This window comes from Harmonia axyridis, chromosome 1 (assembly GCF_914767665.1).
Source record: "Harmonia axyridis chromosome 1, icHarAxyr1.1, whole genome shotgun sequence".
NCBI classification, from domain to species: Eukaryota; Metazoa; Arthropoda; class Insecta; order Coleoptera; family Coccinellidae; genus Harmonia; species Harmonia axyridis.
Genome location: NC_059501.1, coordinates 70,304,408 through 70,318,011, shown reverse-complemented (window position 1 = coordinate 70,318,011; position 13,604 = coordinate 70,304,408). Strand labels below are relative to the sequence as shown.

Sequence of the window (13,604 nt, the reverse complement as noted above, 5' to 3'; positions counted from 1 at the left end):
TTGATGAAAAAAATGTTCGATATGAAATTGATATACCCAAGGGAATTCCGAACTCGATTTACTCAACTTTTCATCTATCGAACTTTTCAAATTGATATAGAGAACGAAAAATTTTTTTTTCCGAAAAACCAATAGCTACTTCTTATAGAGTGTTGATTCGAGATTTTAAAACATCCCTTAAATTTACTGTGCAATCATTGATTGGTGAGATATTGATGATCTCGATTTTCAGTTTTTTCGAGATATCTCGGGAACCATTGGATATATTTTGGATCTATTTACACCAACACTCTCATCCCTAATCAACGAGACTTTTTTGTAATTCAAGCCACCCTGTCTTTCTTACAGTTTTCGATGTAGTAGCCCCCTAAATAGTTCTAACCCTGTATGATAGACTACCCCTTAGGAACTTGCCTAAAACCAATTTTCAAAAATAAATGAAGGACATATATAGTCAAAAATATATTTTATTCAGTAGAGGAGTTCGTTTCATTTTGGTAAACATAGTTTTTAACTGTCTTTTTGAATATCTATTTTATTTGTCCACTTTGTGTTCTACTAATATTTATTTATTAGTATTATCTAAATGTGTACTATTTATATAGAGTGACAACATTTATAAACACTTTCATTTTATTGTTTATACATTTCAACCCATAAATACTATTTTATCCATATACACTCAGCTTATGGTTTTATCTTTACCTGCACCTTTTATCTCATCCATACACCTAATTTATAATTTAATCTATACTCCATTGATTATGCATTTCTCTTACTCACACTGCTTTTGCAACAATACTTGTTATTTCAGTAAAGCAAAGAGAGATAATAATAAACTTTAATTGTTGTTTCTTTCGTTTTAGTGGTAACTTTGTAATAAATGTAAATAGTGTAAATAATAGCTAATAAATATCTTTCGTTTTACAGAGAAACAAAATTGATTATTGTTATCAATAAAAATTTAACATCCTTATGATTTTTCATAGAGTTACAGGGTGTTTCTGAAAAACGACTGTTTCAAATATTTTGCTATTTCTTGGTTTCTGTTCGATAGTTTTTTCCAGAAATTGTACTAATAACGAATCATAGAAAACAATTATCGTTTCAGATATATAGAGTTGATGTTTTTTAAACGGAACAACGCAGTTTTTTAGCTTAGGATTTGTCGAAAAGCATCCCGTTACCGTTTTTTTTTTATGTCATCCGTTTCAAAGATATTGAGTTTTTTTTCTTTTAATGTGACACCTTATGTATCAATATTTTCCATTTATTTCGAGATTTAATTCATTTTGTCTCTCTTCTATATCTCGAAAACGGTAATCAATTTCCATGATCTGTCATGAGTATCATAACCATAACCATAAAAATAACTGAAAAAAACGAAATTTTGAGATATCTCGAACAGAAACCAAGATATAGCGAAATATTTTAAATATAGTTCTTGAAGTCTTATTGTTCTCGAGATGCTTTCAGTCAGCATCGGATTTGAAACAACATATACATAGCTGATTATCATATCCGCGTGAGATTAGATTATCTAGAGGATATAGTTTTGCCAACTTGCCGTAAAATGTTTAGAATTCCTTCAAGCAGGCTTTTCAAATGACCAATTTTACCTGAAAGTTTATTTTTTTATGAATCAGATCAAAATATTGCACCTGACGGAATTTTGACGAAACAATAATTGTTTTCTGTAATTGTATTTCCATGTCCGATTCGAGTAGATATCCTTCAAACATTATTTTTCTCATCTTTATCGATTTCAATCTCTATGTTGAACAACTACGCTTTTCCAATATTTTCGCTAAATCTAGGTTATGCGTGTTTGGATGACGTCATTAATGTATTTTGTTGCATTACGTTGAGCAATAATTTGTCTGTGGAATCGATAAGGCTGTCAAGAATTTTATCGCGAAATTTCTGTTGAGGGAAAGCGCGCAGAATAACATGAGAAAAATGATTACTCTGTAGGGTTTTCCTTCAAGCAATTACGGGTACATGTTGCATGACGTATGATTGACGTGAATGGGAAAATGTTGCCCTTGCTGATCTATTATTTCCAGTAGTTAACTTCTAGAATCATTCGAAGGCAACAATTTCCATGCATCTACAAAATGTTCGCAATTTAGTTGTGGGCGAATTTAACAATCAAATACAATTTGTGTACATATTTGAGGCAAATTATTTTTTTCATTCATTAATTTTTTTTCCATTGAAAAGAATCAGAAAAAAGTGTCTAGAAGCGGAGATTTTACATTTTTAATTTTTGAATGAGATATTCAAATTAACATTATTTCAATTTTACGAAAATATTTGGACGAAAAATTTTTCAGGAGAGATCGTCAATTCTGGCATCGCTCACCGATTCTTCGAAGAGCTCACGGTTTCGAGGGAATTTGAACTCGAATTTAGGGAAAAATTGAATTTCCTTCCAAAAATCGTTATCTATATCTCCCGAATTATTCGTCACAGATCCCACAAATGAAACGTTTTTCAAACATCAAGTTCTGATCTGAAACAAAGTTTGGTTTCAAAGGCGTAGCTGAATCCAGGAGAAGTTGCAGCCTCGGGAATTTAATCAATTTTTTTCTCGAAAATTTCAGATTTTTACCTATAATTTCTGAAATAATATACTAATCGCCCAACTGCAAGCATTTTCGTGATCTACATAGTCGAATCAATCAATAAAATGATACAATAGTCCGATGAAAGAACTATTATTTTGTTTTCAATTTTCCAAGGGTAAGGTATGGAAAATTTTACGAAAATATTTGGACGAAAAATTTTTCAGGAGAGACCGAAATTCGGCTAATCAGAAATCGTCAATTCTGGCATCGCTCACCGATTCTTCGTAGAGCTCTCGGTTTGGAGGAAATTTGAACTCGAATTTTGGGAAAAAATTGAATTTCCCTCCAAAAATAGTTATATCTCCCGAATTATTCATCACAGACCCAACAAATAAAAACGTTTTTCAAACATCAACAAGTTCTGATCAAAGACATAGTGTCCAGAGAAGTTGCAGTTTAATCGCGTTGAAAAAGATTCTATTTTAGAGAGATGTTACCGAATAAGTCCAAAGTTTTTAGGGGGTAAGTCTTTATTGAAAATTGATGGGGGATTTTCATGTAAATAAGCAAAAGCTCATGGCACTCTCTATCCAAATGAGAAAAAACATTTTCTTTTTTTCTTGAAATTACTGAAATATTGAATAAATGGGATTTTGATACAATACCTACTAGATTATTTCGATTCCATTCACGAATTATCCGTTAATGCACAATGTTGGATTTAATTTTTTATTAGGAAACTATTGTTTTTACAGGCACAAGAGTTAAAATTTCTCACAACGAATCGTTATTTCCAACACATAATTTTAAGTTTAGTAATTTTGTTTCGTTAAAAAGTTCTTGTGAAAAAGGGATAAGATATTGCATGTTTCAACCCTTTAGAACATCACAACAAAATCAAAATAATATTTCTCTATTTCAGTATCGTAATGATTTCATTACGCTACTAAAAACAGTGCTGGAATGAACTCATCACAGCATTGTTTTCAGTTATATTTTTCGTTTTGTGATTGCCTACACAGACTTCCAATCCTATCAAAATTCAACACACGTCAAATTGCCAATGATATGAATTGTGACGAGAATGATACAAAAAACCGAGAACAATGGGTAAGGGTATACCGATACAGATGGAAAATAGGGGGCGATGCCGAGAAAGCAGATAGATAAAGGAAAATAATAAACATCGAGCAAAGACGAGCAATAAAAGTACTCATCTTGAAAGCGATAATGAACTCATAAACCGTAAAGGGGTCCGATTTTTTACTGACGTGTCGATTTCAAAGGAAATTAAAATGATTATTGGTTCATTTTATGGAGAAATTTTCGTTCTTCGTCTTTGCAAGATTTCAGAAATTTTATATTTTAAAAAATCTTGGGGGGGGGGATATCCCCCAGTACTTCCCCATTTCTACGCCCTCTTCTAGTCTGTTCCGTTCTCATAACCCCACCGTATATACCCAAACAAATAAAAATTTGCTTCATTCAGGTGAATAACAAACCACTTCAATTTCAGGTTATCCTAGTAAAATGGAACGAGCCCTATCAAAAACTGGCATCCTGTGACAGCTCTGGAATAATTTTCGTGTGGATAAAATACGAGGGGAGGTGGTCCATCGAGCTAATCAATGATCGCAACACCCCCGTCACCCATTTCTCCTGGTCACATGACGGTAGGATGGCCCTAATCTGTTATCAGGTGAGCAAATAACTAGCTGTAACGAGCCAGAAACAGTTTTCAATTACCGAAAACGAATCAATCAAGTTGCTCGGGCATCTATAAGGATCAATTAAGGGAGTGCAAAGACCTTGGCTGACTGAACAAGCAACAAATCCCATTTGATCCTTGACGGTTTGTAGACCCTTAAGTCCTGTCTCCCCAATGCACACTTCCGCCTTCAAATCGATCTTTTAGCAACATCTGCAACATGGTCGTCAACTCGTTCGGTTCGATAAGAGACACGAGGAAGGAAGTAATTTCCTATCTGCTAATTTATAACCTTCTAGCGTGAATTGGAAAAACGCCAAGCCGACACGACAAGATATTTGTTGGAGAGCTAGTTTGTTTGGACTCTATTGCTTGTAGAAGTCGAATAAATGGAATAAATACTGACTTTGAAATAAGAATTACCAGTAATTAGACGAATGTTTCAGTAGTTTTTGTTTTGACAATGAAACAGAACTAATTGCAATAGAGTTTTACAGAAGAACGTGAAGTAGACATTCAGAAATTACTTTAAATGCAGTTGAAACTGTTACACTCAATTCGATTCATTAATAATATAGTCTCTTGAGGTGGCCACAAACTGGTATATATGAGTGAAATGAATTATTTCTCTATTCACGATAAGTTTATTAACGTTTCACAATTCAGCCTAGGCATGCACGCTGCCTGCAGAAAAGTTGAACGCTGGTGTGAAGCCTTAAGGTGGCCTTGCCAATGGGTGCATACGACATAATATGTTCTTTCTTCAAAAAGCAAGAGGTGATGTTATATCGTGGACACAAAATTTGTAGAATACAAAACCCATCGTAGGTATGATGAGATTAATTTTTTTGAATTTTATATGTCAGCTTTCTTGCATATGTTGTAATCTTGATGTAGAGGTGGCTATAAACTGCCAAGCTGACATACATGCGAGAAATGAAAGTATGACAAACATCCATGGGTGTCAGTCTCAATGTGAACGATGAATGAAGGGGAGAACCTTATATAAACTATCTTTCTTTATTCTATTCATATAATCTTTCGATTTTATTTGCCACATGCATAGATAACTATGAATTCAAGCTTGTTGCTGCATATTTGTCTTTCAAAAATTCAGGCCAGTCAGTAATTCTTGTGTGTCATACATGTCATACATGTAGACCATCTCCGAACGAGCAAGAATGAAATGCATGATGCATGTATGACAAGCATGTAAGCCAGTTCATGGCCGCCTTTACATGAACAAGTAAACATTAGTAAGAAAGCTGACATATCCGAAAACATTGATAATTTTAAATGATGAACAACAAAACATCACCTCTTGCTTCTTGAAGAAAGTACACATGCCATATGTACTAATCGGCAAAGCTATAATAGCTCTTCCTACAAATCTCTTACTATCAAATTCAATATCACTTAAAGCCCCATGCCAGTGTCTAACTCTTCTAGATCTAGCATGCATGCCAAGACAGAATCATATTCGTAGCTGAAGAGAGGTACCATTCTGACTCTCAATACAATTGAAGAATCGTGTGCAGTGAGAAACCTTCAAAGTTTTTGAATGCGGCTGTAGTTTATGCATAGTTATATGTTTTTTTCTTTCAAATAATTGGTCAGTGGAACATAACAGCAAAGATATCTTGTAAGCCGAATAACAATTTCTCAAATTAGGGATTTCCATACTGCTGGGTCAATAGTTTTGAAGGCAAAAATCCTAATTGTTAGTTTGTATGCCCGCGAGAGTCATAAGAAAAGCCTCAAGAGGCGCACTTATACATTATAACAGATAATCAGGTCGTGATGAAGAACACATAGTTGAAACTGGAAATGACGCAATACCTTAAAAAATCTGGATAGAGGCAAGTAACTTTGCTGAGGGTTTTAGGTCAAAGTGGTAATAAAAGCAAGCAAGTCTTAATTGCGCCTTGGTCCAGAGTAGAATATTAATTATTAATTGATAGAGTCAAAAAGACATTGCCTGGAATCTTTCAGTCAACAGCTATTATTATTTTCTGTAATTATGTGATATATGTAATTTTTGTATACATAGTGATTCACGAAGATTATTGGTTATAATATTTCAATACTTTTTAGTTAAGCTTTGCTGGGAGGGATAAATTCTTGGAAAAAACTTCCGATACCACCGAAAATGAAACCCACTTTCGTTTTTTGAATGTAACACCCAGTTTTCTATTCATGATCAGATCACTCATTGAATTTTACATTGTTTTAATGTATCTTTTGCATATTTTTCCCAGAAGATTTGTCCAAAATCTGTTTATTTTGGACAAGTATTTTTGAATAGAGCTTCATTCCAATGTTGAAATTTCCAATTTTCTAGCTTTCAGAAGACATACTAATACTTCTCCTCCGTTAATTATAAATTCACCAATTGAACACACAGGGTGCTTCGACAAAAGTATATAGTGTATAGTTCAACCTTAAATAAATACACTCATCCACTGAGAGTTTAATTTTATTTAACGTATATCTGAACGAAAAAACTTAATGAAAGAGCCTTTTCAGGATGGCTTTGTATTGGTTGGTTCAGTTGCCGGACAGAGGTATTGGTCATCCATGTTGAATTTGGAACCCACCATAACGTGCGGCATATGGACTCCAGATGATCAGCAAGTATATTTTGGTACGACTTCTGGCCAGATCATCGTCATGGACGTTCACGGAGCCATGGTTTCTCAGGTGCAGTTGACCAATGAATCTGGTATCACTTCGATGGCATGGTCTTGCGAAAAGTTCAAGATGGAGGAAGGGGATGACAACGACCCTGGTGTTTCTAATGCAGGTATGAATAATGGTCCTTTTAGTGCTACACCTAGGCTCATTATTTTCACTTTTGGTTTACTAGATTTCTCTGACAATGTGAGCTTAGCTGTGGTAGTGGGACAGCTAATTCACACTGTCGGTGATATTTAGTCAACCGTCTTCAGTTCAATAACTGAAGACACATTTTTTTTACCTGTTGGGGCATTTGTTCGTATTTTGAGTTGCTTTGTTTGTTCATTTCATGATACGAAATTATTGGCTTTATACTTTGATATCCTCGAAATTTGTTATCCTTATTTCTCTAATTCATTTCGATTTATATGAGTAGGCGGTGAAAATATTTAGATATTCAGAAAAATTTGAACCTGAACAACGGAGTGGGATGTAGTGTCTTGTATATACAGGATGAGACATTAGTGCTCGATCGGTCGATAACTCTTGTATATTTTGGGCTAGGAAAATGATTCAAATTTTGACGGAGTCGACAGCACTCAGCGCATAAGATTATGTTTGACTCTACATTCTACAGGCTGGTCCGAAAGTGTCTTTCGGACCACCTGTAGAGTGATCCGTAAATTTGTAGAAGTCAATGAAAAATAAACTCTACAATAATCTTGAACCGTTTTCAAGATATGATCTCTAGTTTAAACCATTATTGCCATGATTAAATAAATATTTAATGGATTCGGTCCTTACTTGGCGGAAATTCATTATAAATAAAATAAAACGAAGTAATTTCCACTATGTTATTTAATTGTTAGCAACAATTGTTTCGCCACACTGTGGCTTCATCAGGCTACATTTCTGAACTGATAAGAGTACAAAGGTTTTCGGAATCTTATATAGGAACAAAATTGACACAAAAATATTCGAAAGGGTATAAATTACAAAGTTATATTGGACAATTTACCGCCTGGGATTTCCAAACTATCGGAAGAAATTCAATAAAGGGGATGAGTTTACATCCGTTTGTTCGTTCAACAGAATATTTTGGGTATTATACCTGTTTATTTCTAGGGATTCTAAGAGGGTTAGTCTTAAGCTCTTGTTTTCTAAATGAAGAATTTCAAAGTTATTATTGAAGGTATGGTCCAATTCTTTTAAGTGATTCGCGTAGGTTGAAAACGAACTATCAGATGTATAACTCTTTTGGTGTTCCTTTATCCTTTTATTGAACGATCTTCCTGTTTGTCCAATATAAACCATAGGGCAATCATTACAGGTTAACTTGTAGACACCGGATTTAGTTTCTTTATCTGTTTTGTCGTTATTGTTTTTAATGAACATCTCTAAGTTGTTACTTGTTTTGAAGGATATTGTGTAATTGAATTTTGTTTTCAGGTATTTAGCAATCTTTTCAGAAATATTATTAACATAAGTTAACGAAAAAAATTTAGTATCAATACCATAATTTACCTTAGGGTATGTTAGACTCAAAGCTTGCTTTCTTTGTTTATTCCTCAAAATTTGATCAATAACATGTGGACTGTAACAGTTATTCACAGCTATTTGTTTAATTAAATTTAATTCTTTACAAAAATTAGCATGATTCATAGGTATATTGATTAATCTATGGATCATACAATTGTATGCAGCCATTTTTTGGTTTAACGGGTGGTTAGAAGTAGCATGGATGGTAGTATCAGTATGTGTAGGTTTTCTAAAAATACTGAAACTATGAAAGTTATTATTTCTGGTAATTGTTAAATCAAGAAAGTTGAGTGAATTGTTATGTTCAATTTCAGAAGTGAATTTGATACTTGGGTGAATGTTATTGATAAATTCTGTGAACAAAGAAAGTTGTCTATTTGTACCTTTGAAGCAACATATAATATCGTCTACATATCTAAACCAATAAAGGAAATATTTTGTTTTATTGTTAGAGTGAATTTTGTTTTCTAAGTTGTTCATGAATATTTCTGCTAGGATTGGACTTAAAGGGTTACCCATAATCAAACCTTCATCAGACTTATAAATAGTTTCATTAAATTGAAAGTAATTTTGACTGAGGCATATTTCTAGAAATATGTCTCAGTCAAAATTACTTTCAATTTAATGAAACTATTTATAAGTCTGATGAAGGTTTGATTATGGGTAACCCTTTAAGTCCAATCCTAGCAGAAATATTCATGAACAACTTAGAAAACAAAATTCACTCTAACAATAAAACAAAATATTTCCTTTATTGGTTTAGATATGTAGACGATATTATATGTTGCTTCAAAGGTACAAATAGACAACTTTCTTTGTTCACAGAATTTATCAATAACATTCACCCAAGTATCAAATTCACTTCTGAAATTGAACATAACAATTCACTCAACTTTCTTGATTTAACAATTACCAGAAATAATAACTTTCATAGTTTCAGTATTTTTAGAAAACCTACACATACTGATACTACCATCCATGCTACTTCTAACCACCCGTTAAACCAAAAAATGGCTGCATACAATTGTATGATCCATAGATTAATCAATATACCTATGAATCATGCTAATTTTTGTAAAGAATTAAATTTAATTAAACAAATAGCTGTGAATAACTATTACAGTCCACATGTTATTGATCAAATTTTGAGGAATAAACAAAGAAAGCAAGCTTTGAGTCTAACATACCCTAAGGTAAATTATGGTATTGATACTAAATTTTTTTCGTTAACTTATGTTAATAATATTTCTGAAAAGATTGCTAAATACCTGAAAACAAAATTCAATTACACAATATCCTTCAAAACAAGTAACAACTTAGAGATGTTCATTAAAAACAATAAAGACAAAACAGATAAAGAAACTAAATCCGGTGTCTACAAGTTAACCTGTAATGATTGCCCTATGGTTTATATTGGACAAACAGGAAGATCGTTCAATAAAAGGATAAAGGAACACCAAAAGAGTTATACATCTGATAGTTCGTTTTCAACCTACGCGAATCACTTAAAAGAATTGGACCATACCTTCAATAATAACTTTGAAATTCTTCATTTAGAAAACAAGAGCTTAAGACTAACCCTCTTAGAATCCCTAGAAATAAACAGGTATAATACCCAAAATATTCTGTTGAACGAACAAACGGATGTAAACTCATCCCCTTTATTGAATTTCTTCCGATAGTTTGGAAATCCCAGGCGGTAAATTGTCCAATATAACTTTGTAATTTATACCCTTTCGAATATTTTTGTGTCAATTTTGTTCCTTTATAAGATTCCGAAAACCTTTGTACTCTTATCAGTTCAGAAATGTAGCCTGATGAAGCCACAGTGTGGCGAAACAATTGTTGCTAACAATTAAATAACATAGTGGAAATTACTTCGTTTTATTTTAATAAATAAATAAATGATTTTTGTCGAAATTAGTGGCCTACCTCCATAGGTGAGGTATTTCGAAATCAGAATCTCATGGAGATCATGAGTATGATATTAAAATTAGGAATTCCCATTTTCAAACAAAAAGGTGGTATCGTGTTTCACTACTTTCGGACCAGCCTGTAGAGTCATCGATCGATCGAGCACTATTGACTCACCCTGAATGTATGCAGAATGCAAAAGATTAATATTGTGCCACAGAGATCCTTTACCAATAGATGGAAAAATGGCAGCATCTCTATGTAAATAGGGACAACATAGGGAAAATATTCATCAACAAAAACCAACAATTTCAAACCTGTACAAAAAATTAAACTCAATTAAGGATTCGTAAGGAAATATGAACCCTTGTCTATTCCCCTCATATTATCGCTGTACTTTCATATTTTTGAAGGTTAGAGACATTTTTTGTAGTTTGCTTTAAATGAGAAGAATCCTAAAAAATACTCCCTGATTCTCATAATTTCTTTAGCCTCATTATTCACAAAATGATTTTTGGACCATTTTGGTATATCTACGAATCTGTTTTTGAATGCCATCTATTTTACGTCACTTACATTGTAGGAATTACCCATCGCCGAAAAAATGCTTGAAAAATAAAACACTATAGAGCTTAGCTTAGCTAGAATATCATTACACCCATTTTGCATATACATAAAACGTTTAAAATAATCATAATTGATTGTGTTAAGAAATGAAAACACTTCTTATATTTCTTTAGAAAGATTATATGGAAATGGTGAAATGGAATCGTTTTTCCAATATTTCGCATTCCTCTGAGAGATCAACATTCAGATTGGAAAATTGAAATTAAAAAAATAAATCCCGAAATCCTGAATTTCTACACATAGGATTTCTGTTCATCAAGCTTTAAATGCCACCTATCTAGCGACAGCCCTGGCCCCTGATTAATCGTAACTTTAAACAAACAAAAATAAGAAGCTGAAACAAAAAATGAAAGTAAATGTTGGCTTAGCAGAAGCGATACTTCATTTCTTCAATGACTTTAATGATTGAAAAATACGTCTGATGTCCTGATTTCCCATTAAATTAGAGTATGGAGATTTTTGTTGGCCAATTGTGGATATCGTGAACAATTAACAACATTCATTATGTGTAAAACCAGATCATTAGTAAGCATAGTAAAAGTTCTACCTTCTTACCAAAACTATTCCTCAGATATTTGAAGCATGCTAGTGAACATGTCATGTAGAGCTAGTTGTCTGAACCTTGAAATAGTTGTTGTCGATAGAGTAGAGGATGAATTACGCTTATCATGCCCCTGCTTTGCTTGCCCACTACTTTTCCCAGCAATACACGAGACTCGTTTTTATCAATTTTTAAACTAGAAACTCATCCTGTACATTTTTTCACCAAATTAGCAAGAGATGAATTTCAATTGATAAACAACAGTTTGTTTTCAGGCGAACGAAAGTTTGTTCTGGCAGTCTGCCTTCAAAATGGATTAGTTTATCTCTTGAAGAGTTTCGACGATGTTTCTCCCCTTCATATACAAACAGGACTCCAGGGCCCGTTGTGCATGGAATGGAGCAACTCGAGAGAATTGTTGGCGATCGCTGGAGTAGAATCAACAAGCAAAGGAATTGGAAATCAAATTGAATACTCCAACGTATTGAAGTTTTATAACGAACGAGGGATACTTCTTTATAGAACGCAAATTCCTTTCACGCAGGTAATGATTTTTTGATAGAGTGGTTTCTTATTAATTTTTTACTTCTTTTTAAGACAAAAAGTCTTGTACTTCCCATCCAGGGTGTCTACTGTAAGATAAGCCAGTCAGCAAATCATTAAGCAGGGTTTTCCAATAATAGGTTTCATTTTGAATAGCCTGTTATCTGGGCACCTGTCATATTTCAATTAAGCCATTACTAAACATGGAACGATGCCTCAACAACGCATTGGAATTGTTGAAATTCTCTACAAAAAAAGTGAAAGCTTTTTCAAAACTAATACTTTGTGGGTCTTCGTAAAGCGTCTTCTCGGTCGTCATTGGTGAAATTGGCGGAAAAATTTGAGTTTTGGCACCAATTAATGATGGGAAGTATCGAAACCGTGTGCGTCGCTAAAGAACAAAAGAGAATATTGCTGCTGTATCCCGTAGTGTTGACGAAAATCTAGGTTTGTTGATTCCTCGTCGATCTTGGGAATTTGGCATTCCACAAACAACATTACACCGTATATTGCATAAAGACTTAGGTCTTAAGGCTCTTGAATTAACACAAGAACATAGCCGCTCAGTAACTTCGTATCTTCGCTGATTGAGTCCTTGAAATGCATGAAAATGATCCGGATTTTCATCGAAAATTTATTTTCAGTGATGAGTCCCATTTTCATCTCGGAGGCTACCTTAATGAGTAAAATTGTCACATTTGAACTAGGAAAATCCAAGAATCTTCTTCTTCTTTCTCTTTCGATAGGACTGTGTCCTGTTTCTTTCTGCCTTCTTCCTGTTATTGTTGCGTCTCTTGAGATATCGAGCCACTAGGAAAATCCAAGAATGATTGTTGAAAAGCCTCTCCATCCTCAACCTGTCACTGTTTATTGTGGATTTTGGGCTGGTGGAGTCTTTGAACAAGAAGACCAAAATACGACTTCTGAAGTGCTATGTCTTTCCTGTGCTTCTGTATGGGGTGGAGTCATGGACGCTTACTGAAGCTTCCTGTAAGAGGCTTGAAGCATTCGAAATGTGGCTCTACAGAAGAATACTCCGAATCAGTTGGACAGAGCACATGACCAATGAGAGGGTGCTAATATTAGTCAACAAGAAAACTGAAATTGTTGACATCGTGAAGAGGAGGAAACTGGAGTACTTGGGCGACATCATGCGGAATGAACAACGATACGGCCTTCTCCAGCTAATACTGCAAGGCAAAGTTGAGGGAAGGAGAGGTCCCGGCAGAAGGAGAATTTCGTGGCTCAGAAATTTGAGAGTCTGGTTCTCGGAAACAACAACTGTTTCGTGCAGCAGTGAATAAGGTCACAATAGCCAGAATGGTCTCCAATATCCGATAACGGATTGGCACTATCAAGAAGAAGGTGCCTTCGGACCTAACTTTTTTAAAATGCGGCTGATGTAACTGTTACGTTAGTTAATTTAAGATTTTCATTTCCGGAATTGGAATATATTGATATGAACGACGTTTATTTTCAACAAAAC

General features: G+C 33.9%; 1 protein-coding gene across 1 annotated transcript in view; it reads left to right on the top strand.

Moving 5' to 3' along the window:
- Positions 1-13,604, top strand: part of LOC123670755 (tubby-related protein 4) — a 46,506-nt gene that overhangs the window by 23,161 nt on the left and 9,741 nt on the right. Inside the window, exons 3-5 of the mRNA XM_045604300.1 lie at positions 4,087-4,269; positions 6,805-7,081; positions 11,851-12,119. Of these exons, the coding sequence (XP_045460256.1) occupies positions 4,087-4,269; positions 6,805-7,081; positions 11,851-12,119 (729 nt within the window). The remainder of the gene's footprint in view (positions 1-4,086; positions 4,270-6,804; positions 7,082-11,850; positions 12,120-13,604) is intronic.